Source organism: Trypanosoma theileri (assembly GCF_002087225.1).
Source record: "Trypanosoma theileri isolate Edinburgh chromosome Unknown TM35_Tth_49_V1, whole genome shotgun sequence".
Classification (NCBI taxonomy): domain Eukaryota; phylum Euglenozoa; class Kinetoplastea; order Trypanosomatida; family Trypanosomatidae; genus Trypanosoma; species Trypanosoma theileri.
The window spans coordinates 60,702-80,519 of NW_021639891.1; the positions used below are offsets into that span (position 1 = coordinate 60,702).

Genomic DNA, 19,818 nt, shown 5'->3' on the forward strand with positions numbered 1-19,818 from the left:
AAAGCATTTTACTTGCGTCAATAGAAAAGGAGAGAGGAAGAAAGAAAGAAAAAATGAAAGAGAGATAAAGAGAGGGAGAAAGAGTGGTTGGGGAGATATTTTTATGCTGTGTTTGTACACACATGTGTAGATGTCTTTCTCTCATTATCTCTATATCTCTCGATCTATCATATTATACCTTTGTGTGTGTATCTGTAGGGAGTATGATATTTATACGTGTTTGTGTATATGTGTGTGAGACACTCTGTGCCATATTTCAATTTCTTTGCTTTTTTTATTTTATGAGAAGGAAGATATAAGATGAGAAGAGTCATTTGGTAGAATAAGATTAGCGTTAGTACCCGAGGTCAATGTGGTTGGCTCTTGTTAATGTGAAGAGGAGAATCAACAAGAGGTGGATGGGCTTTCTTACTTTGCCTTTTATTATTATTATTATTATTATTATTATTATTATTATTATTATTATTATTATTATTATTATAATATTTCACTGCCTGTGCACATATGAGTTTGAGAACGTGACGGCATTTAGGGCAACAAATCAGAAGGAGCGGAAGAACCATTGGTAATGATGAAGTAAGAGAGCGAGAGAGAAAAAAAAAACAAACAAATGTTATTGATTGAAGGAGAAACATACTGAAAAGAAAGAAATACAGGATAATGAGAAGAAAAAGAAGAAAAAAGAAATGAAATCAAGAAATAATTGCCTTTTTTTTTATTCTTTTTCTTTTGTTGTGTGTATGCGGGAGATGAAGTTGATGAGATGAGATCAGAGGAATGTCAAGGAAGAAAGAAAAAAGAAAGCGGGATGGCCTCTAGAGTGTTGGGTTGAGTATACTCAACCCTCTCTATCACTAGGTAGAGGGAGAGAGAGGGGAATAGGGGAAAAAAAGGATTTCACAAAGAATAGTAACAAGAATACGAAACGAAAAAAAAAAGAAAAGGGAATAAAAAAAAAGAAAAAGAGAAACAATGTTTATTTGTATTTAGTACTTAAGGGTACCATCTCATCCTTTTCTTTTTTCTCGTTTCCATTTCTTTTTTTTTTTATTTCGTTTTTTTTTCTTTCCTTTCTTTCTTCCATTTTCTTCACATTTCTATATCATTTCTATATCATTTCTTTTTTCTGCATCATATCCATACACGGACTCTTATTATTATCTTTTTTTTCTCGTTTTCTAAATGTTTATTCCTTTTTTTTTTCTTCTTTTCTTTTTTTCCCGTCCGGTGGTGCCGTGATCTGCACTTTTTGTGATGATGATGATGATGAAAAAAGAAAAAAAAAACAAAAACAAAATGCCTTTTCGCTTTTTTTTTTCTCTCTCTGAAATGTAATGAACTGAAGCGCACCCACGCAATCACAGAGATACGTACGGCCCGTTATGATTTTCATACGAGACCCCACATCACTCGAAGAAAGCGAAAGAGAAACAAAAGGAGAAAATGACGTGTTGGAGGAATGCTAGTTTGATTATGTCTGCCGTTTCTGTTTTTTTTTTTTTTCAATATGCGTGTGAATTGAATACCCTTTACTCTTATGTCTTTTTTCTTTTTTTTTTTCTTTTTCTTTGTCTATTTTTTTTTCCACGTTCTCTATTTGTGTTTTCTTTTTTTTTTTTTTCTCTTTTTTTGTTTTGCGTCTTGAAGCTCTTCTATTTCTCTCTTTCTCTGTAAGGAGTTGGAAGGGCGTCCACAGAAGAAAAAGAAGAAGTGTTTCTTTGTTTTTTTTCTTTCTGTGTGTTGTCGTTCTTTCTTCGTTATCGAGAAAAAGAAAAGGGAAGGAATACAGTCGGCAGCAAAAAAAACAAAAAACAAAAAAAGAAAAAGGGAAAGATCTACATTCTCATATATATATATATATATATATACGAACACTCTTTCTCTCTTCTCTTTACAGAAAGAGTAGAAAGGAGAGGGGAGTGAGGGAATAGACTAATCCATTCTTTGTGAGTGTACAAAAAGAGAAAAAAAAAGGAAAACGACAACAAGACGAGATAATGAATTCCTCTTGCACCGAGAATGACTATGATCTCTTTACAGTAGACAGGACATTTATTCTCTCCCTCTTTCACGCCTTCTGCACGGCAGTACCAGATGATATACGAACCAAACTCGCCAAGTCTGAAGCCGATGCACTTCAATTCCTTATGGTTCTCCGGCCAAGACTGACGAGTTTTTCACACCGACGAGTGACTTCCTTGCGGCACCCCGCAGTTTCTATGGCAGCTCGACGTTATTTTAATGCCCAACGCACTGCCATTCGGGAAGAGGCACGTCTTCATGGTGAATTTGCCGCCAGCACACACACAATGAATCTTAGCACCAATACTGTTAACACCAATGTTGCGGCTCGTGCTTCTTGCGTAGGAAGTGTGACAAGTTCGGTAAACTTTAATGCGGATCAAACTAACGTTGGGTCTTTACCATTACCTTTTATACCGAATGTTCCGGCTATTAACATGATGCAATTGATGCAAAATAAGTGGAATCTACTAGGGCCTTGCTATGAAGTATTACTGAGAAACTCAAGACCACGTATTGTTGCGGCACAAGTTATCGAGGCGAATGATATGGTGAATGATATAATTTGCCGCTATTGGGAACGTATAACAGTTCCACCAGGTGAGTATGTCGATATGGATCAAAGTTTCTCATTAGATGTATCGGATAGCATAGGAGAAGGAGGAGGAGCCTCAACCTCTACCTTTTCACGTCGTTTTGGTGATATTCGTCGTTCCTACGCAACCCATATGACAGCTTTACAGTATGTTTATCTTAATCTTCGTATTTCAAGTGTGTTGCTACCACCAGATACACTAGAATCAGAAATGTTAGACTCTATTATTGTTGATCTTCGTATTGATGCTACACCGCGAAGAAAGCTGGATTGTTTATCCTTTGATAGACCACCACGGCTCTACGGACACAGAGACAGTGATGATGTACATGCGGGTCTGCATGGTTTGAACTCAACGCTCCAACGCCTGCGTGAGGCAGCGACTAGAGAGTTGGCACAGACAGCAGTTTCACTAGAAACAGCAGAAGGTGCAACATCTGTTGTCAGTAGTGAATCAGCAAAAGGAGATGCTTCAGAAGGTCCATCAACATTGGCGGCAACAGGAACAGGAACAGGAACAACAGCAACAACACCAGCAGCAGCTATAGGAGGAACAGATGCCGCGTCAAATGTAGATAAAAAATCAGTTATTGGTAATGATAATGTTGATTGCTCCCTCTCAAATCTACCGGATATAAGTTTTGGACAATTCTGGCGCTCTATGTTGGAGTTAGCAGATAACTGGACAAGTACTACACATCCAATGGAGCAAGCTATGTTTTTGATGGAACTCTATTGTGAAGTGTTTGCACATGAATGGGATGATGAGGATACGGCACTCATGAAGACGCTACGCACCACCGCCGCGGAACGCTCAACTCGTCGTCAGGATGACTTATTATCACTTTATGATGATAGTGACAGAAGTAGTTATATGATGTCTGAGTTTAATCAGATGCTTTCATCTGTAGCCGAATTCGCTGCATTCGGTACTTCATATGCACCAAACCTCTCGAGAAAGGGAGTCCGTTCTATTGTAGATGAATATATTAGTTCTGTACCTAGGATGTTTGCCACACCAGAAGGTAGTATGGATGGTTCTGGCAGCTTTGGAAGCATTCCTGGGGTGCGGCGTATTACAGCAGTGGGGACTGGCACAGCGGGTGAAGAAGAACGACGCTCTCATCGTCACTCCTTATCAGTCTCCTCATGGTTGATTACGGATAGTGGAAGTGGTAGTACATTGAGTGGTGAAGTTGAGGGAGAAGGTGCAGGAAAGCGAAGGAGACATGGACGGGAACGTGGTAAACGTGATGGTAGTGGTAAGAGACGTCGTCGGCGAGGTACGGATGATGATGATGATGATGTTTTGAGTGGAAGTGATGTGGATGCTCTGCATGCAGCGGACTCGAAGGATTCCTCCCTCAGCTTTGATTCACTCCTCACAGAGGGTGGAAAAAGACGTAGACATCACCTTTCAAAGCGTGATTCCTCTTCCATGGGCCTTGCAGGTGAAGATCATGAAGATGAGAAGATGAAGAAGAAAAAACTCCGCAGCGGGAGTGCGAGTGGTGGTGGACGTCGTAAACGAGATGAACATGGAAAGTCAAGAGATGGTTCGCGTCATCGCCTTCATGGAAGTAGTAGTGGTAGTGGTAGTGGTAGTGGTAGTGATGCTGGTGGTAGTAGTAAACCCCCGTGGGGAAGTGATTCTAGTCTGGAGTACTCAGTGCCGGATGAAGAACTCACACCACTCTCACTCTGGCGACGACAACAAGAGCGGGAAGCGCGAAGACGACGACGAAGACGACGTGAGAAGCAGAAACGTTCCTCGCAGGCGGGTTTGAAAGAAACGGAAGGTGCAAGTGCAAAGTTAAGTGCGAGTGAATTGGCGGAAAGACGTGCACGTCTAGTAGAGGCTCTACGTGCCAAAGGCATTACCCTCGCGGCGGACTTCTTGAGTGATGATGATATTATACAACTCACAAGTGATACAATAGATCCAGAGTTGCTGCGACGACTCATGCAAGGTGCCGGGTTTACACGAGATGAGTTAAGTGAAGAGGATTTTCTTCGTATTATGCTTGGAGAGGATGATCAACTCCTCGGACCTGGGGCGGATGCGGCGGATAAGAATTCTGTTCTCGCCGCCCTACGCAAACGCGTATCCCGCAATCCACCCGAAACCGCCTACGCCCGACGACGACGAGAGTTGCAGGAACAATTACTGCGCGAACAGGAAAGAGCCGCAGCTCGGGCCGCGAGAAGGCGAGAAAAGAGAAAAGCCCATCACAAAAGTCGTACCGATACATCAGAGTCGCCAAGTCCAGCAGAGACGCCGCTGACAGAGTTTGAATCCCCAAGCCCAAGTCCCAGTCCGGATACCGCAGAGTTATTTCCCACTGACCGTGAAAGAAAACGACGAGAAAAACAACAACAACAACAACAAGAAGAAGAGTTGGATATGGAGAGTAGCAGCAGTGATTCATTGGCCGGATTGTGGACATCGGCGAAACAAAGGGTGTTAACACCACCACCAGAGCGTCCTGGTTTACCGCGGCCGAATGCCTTTTTACCATCGCCTTCTGTTCCTCGACTGTTTATGCCGTCTGTCGCACCGGAGATTATTTATGATGAAGCACCAGAAGTCCATTTACACTCAGAAGAGAAATTGGAAATGTTTTACCGGCATATTAGGAAAGATCAGCCAATCAAAGGACGTGCCCCACTGTTACCACAAACCTCTATTCGTGGTGGTACCTATCATCAGATGTCTTTAGTACGCGCCCGCCTTGGGCAAGGAAAGCAGAAGGGAGAAGAAGAAGAACCGCAAGAGAGACGTTGTGCGCCTGTGAAACTTTTTTCACTTACGACAAAGACTACTTTTTCAGAGGCGTTACGCGAGAGTTTGCAACGATATGTGGATGATAAGACATACTTGGATACTCTTTATGGGAGTTATTCTAAGTGACATCCACTATGTTTTTTTCTTTTTTTCTTTTGAAAACAAAGAGGAAAAATTCCTTGCATAACACGCTCGCATTCTCTTTATTTTTCTTTGTTGCTTCTTCTTTTTTTTGCTTTTGATGTTCTATCATGTATATTAGCACCAAAGTGTTCATGATGTTTTTTTTTTTTTTCTTTTCCACATGTGTGTGTCTTTTTCTTTCTAACTCTCTTTCCCAATATATATACATACATAGATGTGTTTGTGTGTATCTTTATGACATATCTTGATACTGGAAAACAATACTATGCGCTGTTATCAGCTCCATTGCAGAAGTACTCTCTTTTTTCTAACAGTTTTTTTTTTTTTCTTCTTTCTCTCTGTTTGTGTGGGTCTGTCTGTTTTTTTGTTTTTTTTCTTCTTTCTTCTTAAAATGCCTGGAACTCTTCTGGTTTTTTTTTTCTTTTCAGTATTTTTATTTAGTAATAAGAATAACGCAAAGAAAAGAAAAAAAGGAAAGGAAAGGAAAGGAAAAAAAAAAAAAACCAAAATGACCACAGTACTGCATAAGGTAGCTGTGCTTCTATTGGTGTTCGCCACCACAGTGCTTCTCACCTCCACCCAGAGAGTTCATGCAAACGTCAATGACTTAACGGATGCGGATGATAACTCGGGTGTGGTGACTCTCCTTGATGATACCTTTGACGCCTATGTATTTCCAAAAGAGGAAAGAGTAAAGCCACAAGCATGGTTTATTTTCTTTTATGCCCCATGGTGTGCCCATTGTAAGTCTTTACTACCACAATTCACAAATGTTAGTCGTCTCCTGCGTGAAAGTGGTCTCCCACACGCGAAGTTTGCTCTTGTAAATGCGGTAAAAAACAAAGCCCTTGCCTCACGTTTTAATGTTGAGACTTATCCAACTTTTGTATACACCACTGGTAAAGAAAAACAATGGTATAAGTTCAATGGTGGTTATAGTGCTGATAGTTTTGCACAGTTTACAGTGTATCTACAGCGTGGGGTAGATGCGGGTTCATTCGCCGATATCGTCTCAGACCCACGAACATTTATGCAAGTAGAAAAGGAAATGATTGGTATGCGTGTACCTATGTTTGTATACGTGCCGCCGACGAATGCGGGTCCGAAGGATATTCCATCAAGACAACGTGAATCTCGACAGGCACGTTGGAATACCGCCATTGACGCTGCGATTTCATTAGGGAACATTCGTTTTGGTGTATTGTACGCCGATGATATACCGGCAGATTGGGCGGAGCAAGTTGGATCATCATCATCATTTGCAGCGATCTTAACAGCGGTCCGTAAAGGTTGTAAAGGCACTGGACCTAATGGGGAAATATTTATTGTCTACTCCGACGCCTACCGCACACCACAGTGCTATGAAGAGAGTCCATGGCTTGCAGAAGAGGATAAGAATAACAAGGATAAAAATAAGAAAAATGAAAATGGATTAGTGGAGTTACACCCACAATTTGCGGCTTATCTCACATATAATGGGTTTCGGGCAGTGGAGGAGGTAACGGGTTCCTTCTTTTCTGTTATCTCTAGTTTCAATCATCACTTCTTGGGACTTCTTCTCACCAATGGAACCTTATCACAATCCGATACTACTATGATGCCAGTATTACGAGATATTGTGCAAGCAAAAAATGAAAAACGACTTACAACTGCCACTATAGATGGTGATCATCATCATGATAATACTACTAATACTAATACTACTAATACTGTAGGGAACGGTAAATCCAACCGTCGTATCTCTTTGGCACATGCTGATACACTTACACAACCAGTGTGGAAGTTTCGTTATCATGTGGAATCGAATGAACTCCCCGCATTTATTGTAGTCGATCCACGACGTGATAAAGTGTATCGACTACGAGTTCACTCTCCACGATTTGAGGAGATCAAGTTAAATATACCGTGGAAGATTGGAGGAGAACAGCAAACGATCATTACACAGTTTCTACAAGATGTAGAAGAAGGTCAAATGCAAGGGGAAAAAATGTCCTTTATGGGTGATGTTGCCGAGTTCTTACTTCATTTACCTGGTATGGAGTTTGTTTACGAGAAACTAGGCTACGACGATGCACTGTTCGTTACCATGTTCTTTGGGTTTGGCTTCTTTGCATTTATTATGTTCATTGCAGTTGTGGTAGAGCCAATCATGGAACGCCGCATGAAGGAACAAGCGAAGAAGGCGAAGAAGGACTAAACCCCCTATTTCTATATATATATTTCAGCAAAAAGAAAAAAAAAAACGAAAAAGCGAAAACAAAGCAAAGGAGAACCCAATAGGCAACTCCCCACAAAAAAAAAAAGAAAAAGAAAGGGTGCGTCTCGAAAGTGAAAATAAAAGGGGTAGTAATGATGATGATGATGATAGCGATATAATGACTGCCAGATTATTTACGTCCCGGTGCATAGATCAGCACAAGGGAAAAGAGAAACATGAGGGGATAGATGGATGGATAGAGGGAGGGAGAAGGGATTGTTGTTAATTCACATTCACAATTTAAATTTTCAACATTATATTTACTCATGTATATTCATGTATACGTTATCTCATTAATATTGTCTGCATGATCTTTTTTACTTGTTTTCCATTTCTTTTCTTTTCCCCCTTCTTCTTCTTCTGTTAACTGTAAAGTACACTGAAAGGAAGTCAGCATTACTCAACGCTCCCTCTCTCTCTATAACTATTTATACATATACCTTTCTCAAGCGTATTACTATTACTATTATTTATTTATTATTTATTATTTTTGTTTTGGCTGTTGTTTCTCTGAGCCACAAAAGGGAGACGAAAACAAAAAAAAAAAAAAAAATTGCCATTATGTTAAGACGTTCCTATTTTCTCTTATGCCTGCCATTACTTTCCTCTGTGTACGGCAACAATTTCACGGTATCGGATCGTGTTTGGCGGCGGATTACTGAAAAGAACGCGGAGGAGGGATTCACAAATGACCGTCGATTCCTGCGATTGGCGATTGACTCCGGCGGCTGCCACGGCTACGCGTATAAATTTTCTCTCGAGGAGAATGACCAATTGGAGCCGGCGGAGGATGTTGTGGTCTCGGAAATAGATGCCCATCAACTCAATAGTAATAATAATAATAATAATAATAATAATAATAAGAATGGGAATAGGAGTGAAGGAGGAGATCAACAAGAATTAGAATCACAAGGGCCTCCACCGCGTGTGGTGGTGGATAAACACTCCGTGTCGAAATTACAGTCTGCGGTGATTGACTTTCACTCGGAACTGAAGGGAGCTGCTTTTGTGGTTGTGGGAAATGAACTGGTGGATCAGTCCTGCGCCTGTGCCATGTCCTTCTCATTGAAGAAGCGACCAGGAAAGTAAAGAGGAGATAAAGAGAGAGAGAGAGAGAGAGAGATAATATTCTATCTTTTTCTGTGTGTTTGAGTGAGTGTCTGAATGAGTGATGAGTGAGTGAGTGAGTGAGTGTGTGGGAATATTTGAGTGAATGAGTTTTGAATATATATGTGTGTATGTGGGTAAGGGAGAGAGGAAAAAAGGGAAGAACGAACAAAAGAAAAAAGGAAGGAGCAGTGGTGTCTCTGTGAGTGTGTGTTTGTGTGAAATGGGGAGATGGAAAAAAATGGAGTAAATGCCATTATTGGTGGTTATCTATATATATATATATATATATTGGGATTTAGTTTTAGTTGAATTTTCTTTGTTGTTTATTTTTCATAAACATTACAAGCCGATAGACAGAGAGATACACACATCCACACACACACACAAAGGTATATATATATATATATATATATATATATATATTGATCTGTATATAGATAGATAAATGACGATGATGATGAACTCCCAACAAGAGGAACAACAATATCGTATTATGCGGTTAAATCGCAAACCCGCTGTTGGTCCATCCCACCACTCCATTCCTTATAATGATACCGCATCATCTCCCACTCCCACTTATCTCAATAATAATAATAACAATGATAATAACAATAACAGTAGTGCTCATACAACCCCGACATTACAGTATTGTACTTCCCGTGTAGGGTTTGTAAACAGCAGAGAAACACCACACACAGGCCGAGCTGTCTTTAAAGGAATACGGGCCACGACTGTTCACATTGAACGTGGATCGGCTCGAGTGCAGGATGAGCCATTTCTGTTATTCGCCGGTCGACGGCCCGCCCCGAGTGGTGTTTCCACCGCCATGCAGCAACACGTCCATTTATTTCACGATCCAGTGAAGAGCAATGCAACCACCATAACGAGAACAACAACAACAATAACGACGACGACCACCACAACGACAACAACAAGAAGAGGAGAAAGAGAAACATCCTCAATCTTTACATCACCATCAAAATCAGAAGTGTTGGGGATGAATTCAAGGCGTACTCCTAATAATAGTGGTAGTGTAAACTACTGCCGTGAAGCCCGACTGGCAATGCTGCGTGGGAATGGACCATTATGGTGATTATATATATATATACTGTTATCACTATAGTTCCCTTTCATAGATTATTTGGGCATATATATATATATATATAGATTGCACAGCCCTTATTATTATTATTTTTTTTTTTTCGTCCTCTCTTTTCATTACTTACTTGCTTATGGGCTCACTTTCACTGTGAGATAGATATAGTAGAAGAGGGGCATAAATATAAATATATAATTATGAGGAAATATTCTTGTTTTCTCTTATTTTTTCCCCCACTGAGTTTTTTAAATGATTGTATCTCTTCTCAGGCTTATGAATGTATCTTTTACACTTTTATTCTTTTTCTTCTTTACTTCATTAGGGCTGAAGCAAGAGTGTAGCAGTGAGAGAATTCCAAAGAGGGTGAGAAACACACAAATAAGAAAAGAAAAGAAAGGAAAAAGAAAAAGTGATACTCAGAAACAAGAGCCACTCTCTCTTTTTATCCCATTCTTTCTTCAGCAACAGCAACAAGCATATCCAAAAAAAAAAAAAAAAAAAAAAAAAAAAACCAATTGCAAAGGAGCAATAAAGAAGAAAAAAACAAATATTATCTAAATATTTATATTTAAATATATTTATATATTTAAAGACAACGATATTGAAATAAAAAAAAAGAAAAAGAAAAAGAAAAAGGGTTCAGCTTCTAGCATTACACTAATCTCTCTCTCTCTCTCTCTCACACACACACACACACACACAGAAGTGTTGTCTAATGCCAACAACATCATCAAACGAAGAAGCCCCAATTATCATCACCGCACAAACACCACCGCAACAACGAGACAGTCGTGCCTCTAAAAACATTTTCTCTCACCGCTCACGCACCACGTCGCCCAAACGATGTGAGGCCCATTCTTCATTGGAACGACCGCCTGCCAAAACACCACCACTCCCATCCTTAAATAACACCAACACCAACAACACTACAGAAATCACAGATACTGCAGAAAATGCAGAAAGTACAACCATTAACAGAGTTGCAAACAACAACACTCCTCCTGCTGCTGCTGTTATTGAGAGTGGACCCACAGAAGAATCGACGGGGGATGACTGGAGAGATACACTTGGCAAAACGTACAGTGGGTGTACTTCCCATCATCATCATAATAATAATTTTCTTAATAGTAGTGGTAGTAGCAGCAATCACCACAGCCGTACAACCAGCGGGGCACCTCGATCTTTCTTGGGCCGATTTGTACACATGTTAAAATCCTCAGGATCGAGTAAATCCTCACGCAAAGGAGAGGATGGTCCACGGAATGAACCATACGATGATGAAGACTACGATCACACCCCCGCCCAGAAGAGTATGAACAGTGATCACAATAGTGGTGTGGAGGATAATCCCAATCACACCCCACTGGCAACCACAAAGACGGCCACCACAAGTACACCAGAAACGGAAGGAAATCTCGGCTGTACGAGAGAGAGAACAGGTGCAGATGGAGAAATGATAAGTGAGGAAAATGGAAACAAGGAGGAGGGTTATTACTACACAACAGAAACGGGGGAGGTATACTATGTGGATCCAACAGTATTGGTAGATGTTGGACACGAAGAAGAAGAGGGAGAAGAGGGAGAAGAAGAGGAAAAAGAGGAAAAAGAAGAACAACAGTTAGATGTGCATCAAGTAGTAAAGGGAAAGGCAGTGAAAACCCTAATCGCAGAGGAGTCCAAGGCACGAAAACGTCTACAGCAGGACTCTCTTATTGTTCTCGCGGATATTGGGAGAACATATAGGGCGATGTCGCGTTCGGTGACAAATGGAGTGCGGGATGAAAAGACATTACGACGAGTGTTAAAACGATTGGAGAAGGACGCAGTGAAAGGGGCTCGTGTGATAGAGGGAGAGTGGAAGAAGGAACACACAGAGATGATTCACACATTTCGTACTACCATAGAAGCATATAAATGATGGTTCTTCGATAAAGAAAGAAAGAGCAAATCAATCTCTCTCTCTCTCTCGCTCTCTCAGACTTTCTCCTCTCTCTATAGTATATATATATATATATATATATATATATATATATATATATATATATATATATTTCTATATTTCTATATTTCTATGTGTTATTGTCTATTTGAGTAATTATATACGTGAGTTTTCTTTACGTATATTGCCATATAGGGAAAAGATATTTCTTAACTCTTCTGGAGATTGTACTTATGTCTCTATCCCTGCATGATGATGATATATATTTATTTATTTATTTATTTTTCTTTTTGGATTAAATATTATTCTTCTTTTAATTCTCTGTATTGCCGAAGAAGAAGGATATGTTTTGTTTAGTTTTTTTTTTTTATTTGTGTTTTTTTCCTTTCTAGTTTTCTTTTTATTTCCCTTTTTTACTCATTGGTAATCCCTTTGTCTTTTTTTTTCTCTTGTAAAACGAAAAAAAAGAGAAAAATTAAATAAACCAAAAAAGATGGCTGTATTGGAAGGGGGTTAACTCTGATTGTTGTTGTTAGAGTTGTAACTCTTCCTAATCTTCTTAAACTGCTGCATTTGGATTGTCTCTCAAGGCATATGCAGGTACGTATGTTTAGTTGTGTCTTTTTATGTTCATGTATATGTGCGTTTTTATGAGGAATCAATTTTTTTCCTAATCCCTCTCTTTCTCTTACTGTTTATATTTCGCCATTGTATGTCATTAACTACAACAATCGGTAATACCCTCTCTTCTTCTTTGTGTATTTATCTATCTGTCATAATACTTATCTTGCCATTGCCCGCAACAACCTTCTCTGCGGCGGTAGTACCAATAATACGTACTACTACTAATTATTATTATTATTGTTAGTGTTATTATTATTACGGTTATTATTATTATCATTATTATTATTATTATTATTATTATTATTATTATTATTATTATTATTATTATTATTATTACGGTTATTATTATTACTATTTGCCGGTACATTTAACGTATTCTTTTGTTATTATGTTTATGATTACAATAATGATGATAATAATAGTAATGATTGTTTTTGTTACTCCGTTAACCTATACGTAGTTGTGATGTTTTTCTTCTCTTCTAATACACCATACATTTATTTTTTTATTTTTATTTTTCTTCTTTGTTGTTATTATAAACTAATTGCAAATGACTACACTGTACGTGAAGCCAAGTGCAAGCGCACCCCCGACTGGATAAGGAGAAATTCCCATTATCTACCCACAAAGTTAGGGAAGTAGAAAAAGAGGACAAGCCCCTTTTAAGAAGGAAACGATAAACAAAGAAGTAAACAAAAAGAAAAGAAAAAAAAAAAGAAAAAAACAGATTCGTCTATAACAAGACCGCAACCTCCATCCAAAAGGAAGAAACACAGATATATATACATATATATATATAATAAGATTCTCTCATGTCTGTGAGTTTCTCCACACTTGTGCAGCGTGCACGCCCGGCCTCCCACCACGCCACTTCGCAGGCCCTGCGGGATGTCCTCGCGAAACTCCCGCCGACGCACATCTCCACCGTTGGCGCCGCCGGTGTGCGTGTGGCGAGCGAACGTGCCATTGGAGCCCCCGCTGCTCTCAACACCACCGCAGCGGCGGCGGCTGCGAAGACGACGGCACCCCGCACGGCGACGGTGGGCGTGTGGTTGGACGCCGGCACCCGCGACGAGGCGGCGACGGCGGCGGGGACGGCCCGAGTGCTGCACGCCTGCGGCCTGCGGGGGACGGAGTCGCACACGCAGCAGCAACTCGCCCGCGCGGTGGATGAACTCGGCGGTCAGATCTCCATCGACGTTGGCCGCGAACACACACGGCTGGTGATGCAGGTGGCCCGCGCCGACACGGAGAAGGCCGTCGCGCTGCTCGCCGACGTGGTGCGGAATGCCCGACTGAGTGATGCGGATGTGCAGGCGGCGAAGGAGACAGTGCTGCGGGAACAACACGACTTTGAAAAGCGACCGGATGATATCTGCATGGATAACTTATTCCGCTGCGCCTACGATAGCACCACACACGGACTGGGCACACCACTCTACGGCACAGAAACAGGCGTCGCCCGCGTAACGGCGGAACAATTAAAGACGTATCGCAACAATATTTTGCAGGGAGATCGCGTGGTGGTGGTGGGAGCCGGTGATGTGGACCACACCGCACTGGAGCGGGCCGCTGAGATGTACTTTGGGGATTTACCAAAGGGAAGCCGCAAGGTAGGTAATAGTGTGAAGAGTAACAATCGCGGTAATCTTCCCGAATCCCACTACGTGGGTGGAGAATATAAATTGTGGAATCTCCGCTACAAGACGGTTCATATTGCCTGGGCATTTGAGACCTGCGGTGTGGCCTGTGAAGATTCCCTTCCACTCGCCCTGGCGTGTGAGATTCCCGGACCATTTCATCGTTCCCAGCATGAGTTGGGACAACATGCGATGCATCGTGTGTTAAAGACCTTCTGTTCACTGGACCACAGCACCCCAACCAACACTCACTTTAACGAGAAGTGTATTGAGATTGCCAATCCATTCCTGCACCAGTACAGAGATACAGGTCTGTGCGGTATGTACATTGTCGGTCGTCCAGCCCAGAGTGGACCTGGTGATGCGGGTGCGATGATTGAAGTCTTCCAGTACACCATGGCTGAGTGGTGCCGTATCTGCCAGAAGATGTTGCACAAGAATGAATTGGAACAGGCAAAGGTAAACCTTAAGGCACAATTACTGTTTAACATGGATGGCAGCATGAACTCTGCGGAGGATATTGGACGTCAAGTCTTACACTACGGACGCCGTATTCCACTGGAGGAGATGTACGCACGTATTGATGATGTCACTCCCACCAACGTGCAGGAGGTGTTGCAGCACTACTTCTATGGCCGTAAGCCAGTATACAGTTATCTTGGCTACTGCGCCAATATCCCTGGTTATGACTGGACCCAGCACTGGTCATACAAGTACTGGTATTAGAACCAGAGAGAGAGAGAAAGAGAGGGAGAGAGAAGAAGGAAAAGGAAATAGGGTTGTCTGTTTACATATGCATATGTGGGTTTATGCCGGGGGGAGATGGATAGAAAGAGAGAGAGAGAGAGAGAGAGAGAGAGGATTAGGATGAAGCTTGTTGGGGGTTGGAGAGGAGAGAGGAAGAAAGAGAGAGAGTGTGTGTGTGTTTGTATTTGCATATGTAATGAACGTATGGAGAAGAGGAAAAAAAGGGAAAGCAAAAAAAAAAAAGAAATAAAAAGGAGAAAGTAGAGAGAAAGAGGGAGAGGGAGAGAGATGGAAGAAAGAGACTTCTGGAATGATGATGATTATCCCAATGGAAGAAAAAAAAAGTTAAAAAAAAAAAGAAAAAAAGAATGGTCTAGTGAGATGAGGGCCGGTATTGGGAGAAAAAGAAAAGAGAAGAGTCGATTGAAAGGCAAAAGAAAAAAAAAAAGAATAGGAAAGAAAGAAAAAAAACATGAATTCATAAGGGATGCTGGAATTGGGATGATCTGAAGGGAGAGAAGGAGCTTTTCCTCTACCCTCTAAGTTCCCTTTACACACATTGATTTTGTGTAATGTGTTTCTCTCTGTGTGTGAGTATATCTGTACGGTTGTCTCTCCATCCCCCTCCTCCATCTCTCTTTTCTTTCTTTCTCTCTGTATGAATTATCCACCTCTCTCTCTCTATATATATATATACGTCTCCACTGCAATAAGCGAATAGTTGAATGCTTTATGGAATATGTTTGGTTGAGGTACATCAAGGCGAGGGGAGGGTTGGAGAGGTAATAGGAAGGAAAAGGAAAGCAAGGAATGTCTGAGAGGGAAATGTATATATATACATTTACACTAATACTTGTAGCAGTAGTAGTAGTGCTGTTGGTGGCGGATAGAGAAGGAGAGAAAGTAGCAATGAGGAATTTTTGTCACGTAGCAATATTAAAAAGAAAAAAAAAAGAATCTCTTTGTTGTTGTTCGTTTTTTTTTTCTCTTGCATCTTGCCGTGCCTCTTGTGTATAATTCATTTCTGTCAATTGTCGGTCTTTTTGCATAAATATCGCTTTGCCTTTTTTTTTTGCTGCATTTTTTTCTTTATTTTATTTTGCATTCCCTTCTTTGTCACCGTATATATCCATATATGGATAGAGGTGAGAAAAGGAAGAGTATTAGCATATACAGACATATTGCAGAGATCGTGTGTGTCTTTTTCCTGTGCCACGGCAGTAGAAGGGAAAGAGAACTACACATATAGTCAAGAAATAAAAAAAGGAGTAGTAAAGTAGAAGAGCAAAGCAACATTCATTTTTGTACCAACAAAGGTAAGAAAGAAAGAAAGAAAAGAAAAAAAAAAAAACGAGAGAGAGTTGTATTCATTAAGAGGAAGTCTATTTCTTCCTTTTCTCCGATTCGTCAATTGTTATTCTCGTAGCTGGAGGAATAGAACGTGGGGTTAGTACACGACGAACCTATTTTTTTCCCCACGTCTCCGACCTTTAAATTCGCTGTATTATTTCTCGGAGAGTATCAGCGTATATTTTCTCTCTAGTCTACTACTATATTATTATCATTATTGATTAATTTTTTTTTTTTTTAGTATTGTTAGTATTTATTATTGTTATTACTGTTACTTGTTATTAGTATTACTGTTTGAGTTGTATATACATTCAATATGCAGCGAATTACAGCACTTGTGCAAGAGAAACTGCGGCGTGAGGCTCTCAATCCAAACAGAGCTCTTTCCTCAGAAGAGACGGTGAATCCCCAACGCAAACGCCATACCAGCGCTAATACGAATACAAATATAAATATTAACGGTAATGTTAACGGTATCCTTCTTTACCCAGGTGCCAATTCAGACAACAGGTTGGGCAGACGCAGAGAATCTCACTCTCATTACTGTTGGCTCTGCGCACAACGTGGTGAATTCTTTTTAGATGCCGAAAAAGAAATGACACTTTGTTTTAATTGCTTTCGAACAGCATTTTGCGCTTTTGCGTTGCCACACATCGATACCCCGAAGCGGCGGGAAACGGCTGGGAATTTCATTGCAAAGATCCAGCGACTTAAAGAATATGAAGCGGCCACTTTACCGAAACGAACAGGTCCTTCCGTGAATAGTAATAGTAATAATAATAATAATAATAATAATAACAGCACCAGTAGTGATAGTGGGAAGTATAAGAACAATGGTAGTTCAAGTCCGTATGGGAGTACATCCGTTGAAGGAGATACGGTGGAGGTGTCATCACCGATGCAGGCGAGTTTTGTGATGGGTAGATCCATTATGCGGCAACGGAATTCTCGACAGAGTGAAGGTAATATAACCCGTGTGCCCACAAATAATAATAATAATAATAATAATAATAATAATAATAATAATAATAATACGGTTACTACTAGCAACGGTAATAACAGGGATGAAGCTGTAGAGGACTGGACGTGTCCACGTTGTACATATCTAAACAACCCATCTTCTCCTCTTTGTGGGGCGTGTGGATTACAAGCATATGGTGTACTGAATTGCCCATGTTGTGGAATGGAGTGTCGAATGGATGATGAACGTTTAACAAAGTGTCCGGTAGTTGGGGTTTTACATATTGTTTGGTGTTGTCGTTTCTGTCGAGCTGTGCAGGCATTAGATGGGGATCAATGTGCTTATTGTAATGCCCCACTTATGTGGGCCTGCAGTCATTGCACAATGGTGCAGCGATCTGTGAGTGGAAGTGAGGGACTGCGGCAGTGTCAGGAGTGTTGGGCCTACGCCACTCCACTGGAGGTGATTAGATCTCGTCCAGATCTCGATAATAGTCTCAACTCCGTACTTTCCCAGCAGAGTAATAATAATAACAATAATAATAATAATAATAATAATAATAATAATCATACGTATCCTATAGGGTTGAAGAGAGGAGGAGGAGAAGAAGGAGCTGTTAGTTCTCGAGGGGCAATGTATGCAGAGAGTGCCTTCACAGCACCACTGGAGGAGTTTGGTGTAAATGACGCCATCACACTTGCAGAGATGTCGCGACAACAGGCATTAGCAGAAGCAGACGCACGACTAACCCAACGCATGAGAAAACTGGGCACGGAACATTTAAATACACAAATATCCGATGGGAATTGTCTTTTCCGTGCATTAGCAAGTCAACTCTTTTCACAACCCCGTGATCATACATTAATACGAGAACTTGTTGTTTCTTATATGTATGAACACGCCAATAGTTACTCTGTTTTATTTGATGGAGAAATGGAGTGGAAATCGTATTTACATAAAATGCGGCAAAGTGGATGTTGGGGTGATGAACTCTGTCTTAATGCCGCTGCCCGTTGTTTTCATGTGAATATTCACGTCATTACAAGTGAGGAGAGTCGATGGCATCTTGTCTTTCAACATGATGAACTCGAAACCTCCAATTCCTTACTTTTACCACAAACACAAACACCAAAACAAATACAGAAAACAAGACGAGAAAAACTAAGAGAGGAAGAAGAAAATAGATGGATTCCATCTACTGTACGGCCATTGTCTGCACGCTCCAGGGCTTTACGTAGATCCACATCCGGTTTCCCCTCCGAATCCCCATTACACACCCCATATCAACAAGAGAATGGAGTTTGTTTGTTTCTCGTCTACAAAGCCCCTGTACACTATGATGATGTCTCACTTCCACATATCAGAAATGTGTACGATGTGAGAGGAGATCTCAAACGTGAACTTCTCAAATTATTCAGTCGTGAACAGGAGTCTTTTCGCGCCGCCAAGGAAGTAAAGACCATCAGACAAGTACGTGAATACACAAAACCACCCCCGGCAGTATCCAGACGACAAATATCTCCACCAGCCAGGCGTTGGGATGGGGGAAAAGGGAGAAAAGACGGAAATGCGACTTCCCCAACACCATCACCATCACCACCGGGACAATTAATACAACTTCAACAACACCTACAACCGCCTCCACCAGCAACACCACCGAAACGACGGGCTTCACCGAGTAGTGGTGCAAACTTCTATAGACGAGATGAAATATAACTTCTTCTTCTTTTTTTCTCTTTCTTTCTGTGTGTGTTTATATATATATATATATATATATATAGTTCTATGTCTTTGTATATCTCACTGTATGTTTGGGTAGTTAGTTGGTTGGTTTCTCTGTCTGTCTGGGAGAGAAAGAGAAAGAAAAAGAGAGAGAAGGAAGGAAGAATTAAGAGAGAGAGAGAGAGGGAGAAAGAGAGGCAGCGATAAAGAAGGGGGAGAAAGATAGTGTTGGAGAGACGGTAGTTTAGATTCCTTAATGAGCAGATGGGAATAGCTGAAAAGAGAAAAGAGGAAAGAGGTTTAGTTAAACGTGGTAATAAGAAGAAGACTTTATCTACATAGAGATATCTTTGGATTTATGTGAAGAGAAAGAGGGAAAGAAAGATGGATGAAGAGAGAAAAAGAGAGAAAGAGGGAGAGAGTTGAAAATAAAAGGGCACCACGAGTTTACTGCAGAAAAATAAAATAAAGGCGCAAAGGGAAAATAAAAAAAAACGAAAACAGCAATGATGTAATATTATTTATGTCATCTAAAAAAGAAGGAAGAAAAAAGAAAAAAAAAACGAATGGATAAATAAGTTGATTTTTTTTTTTTTTTTTTGCAGGTGCTCAAGAAACCTTTTTTTTTTTTTTTACAATTCTCTAAGTCTTCTCTCAGTAGTTGTGCACGTCTGTCTGTCTGTGTGAAAGTGAGTGTGTTCATATTGTCATTTCGTTCTTTTTGTTTGTTTTGTTTTTTTAATGTCTCTTTCTTTTTTTTTATTTCTGTTGACGACGGTGATCTCCTTTCACTCGTGCATAAGTTGTGCCCATGTGTTTTTTT

General features: G+C 40.6%; 7 protein-coding genes across 7 annotated transcripts; all 7 read left to right on the top strand.

Moving 5' to 3' along the window:
- Positions 1 to 1,997: 1,997 nt before the first annotated feature.
- TM35_000491190 (uncharacterized protein) lies at positions 1,998 to 5,528 on the top strand (the record flags this gene model as incomplete). Its single annotated transcript, XM_029030521.1, has 1 exon — positions 1,998 to 5,528. One exon carries the CDS (start codon positions 1,998 to 2,000, stop codon positions 5,526 to 5,528), a length of 3,531 nt encoding a protein of 1,176 aa, XP_028878179.1.
- Positions 5,529 to 6,054: 526 nt separating this feature from the next.
- Positions 6,055 to 7,743, top strand: TM35_000491200 (putative protein disulfide isomerase; the record flags this gene model as incomplete). Its single annotated transcript, XM_029030522.1, has 1 exon — positions 6,055 to 7,743. One exon carries the CDS (start codon positions 6,055 to 6,057, stop codon positions 7,741 to 7,743), a length of 1,689 nt encoding a protein of 562 aa, XP_028878180.1.
- A 621-nt stretch (positions 7,744 to 8,364) lies between these two features.
- TM35_000491210 (uncharacterized protein) lies at positions 8,365 to 8,892 on the top strand (the record flags this gene model as incomplete). The annotated part of the gene is made up of 1 exon (XM_029030523.1): positions 8,365 to 8,892. The coding sequence occupies one exon, from the start codon at positions 8,365 to 8,367 to the stop codon at positions 8,890 to 8,892; it is 528 nt and encodes a 175-aa protein (XP_028878181.1).
- Positions 8,893 to 9,358: 466 nt separating this feature from the next.
- TM35_000491220 (uncharacterized protein) lies at positions 9,359 to 10,006 on the top strand (the record flags this gene model as incomplete). Its single annotated transcript, XM_029030524.1, has 1 exon — positions 9,359 to 10,006. The coding sequence occupies one exon, from the start codon at positions 9,359 to 9,361 to the stop codon at positions 10,004 to 10,006; it is 648 nt and encodes a 215-aa protein (XP_028878182.1).
- Positions 10,007 to 10,727: 721 nt separating this feature from the next.
- TM35_000491230 (uncharacterized protein) lies at positions 10,728 to 11,930 on the top strand (the record flags this gene model as incomplete). The annotated part of the gene is made up of 1 exon (XM_029030525.1): positions 10,728 to 11,930. The coding sequence occupies one exon, from the start codon at positions 10,728 to 10,730 to the stop codon at positions 11,928 to 11,930; it is 1,203 nt and encodes a 400-aa protein (XP_028878183.1).
- A 1,457-nt stretch (positions 11,931 to 13,387) lies between these two features.
- On the top strand, positions 13,388 to 14,941 carry TM35_000491240 (putative mitochondrial processing peptidase, beta subunit; the record flags this gene model as incomplete). The annotated part of the gene is made up of 1 exon (XM_029030526.1): positions 13,388 to 14,941. The coding sequence occupies one exon, from the start codon at positions 13,388 to 13,390 to the stop codon at positions 14,939 to 14,941; it is 1,554 nt and encodes a 517-aa protein (XP_028878184.1).
- Positions 14,942 to 16,628: 1,687 nt separating this feature from the next.
- TM35_000491250 (uncharacterized protein) lies at positions 16,629 to 18,989 on the top strand (the record flags this gene model as incomplete). Its single annotated transcript, XM_029030527.1, has 1 exon — positions 16,629 to 18,989. The coding sequence occupies one exon, from the start codon at positions 16,629 to 16,631 to the stop codon at positions 18,987 to 18,989; it is 2,361 nt and encodes a 786-aa protein (XP_028878185.1).
- Positions 18,990 to 19,818: the final 829 nt, after the last annotated feature.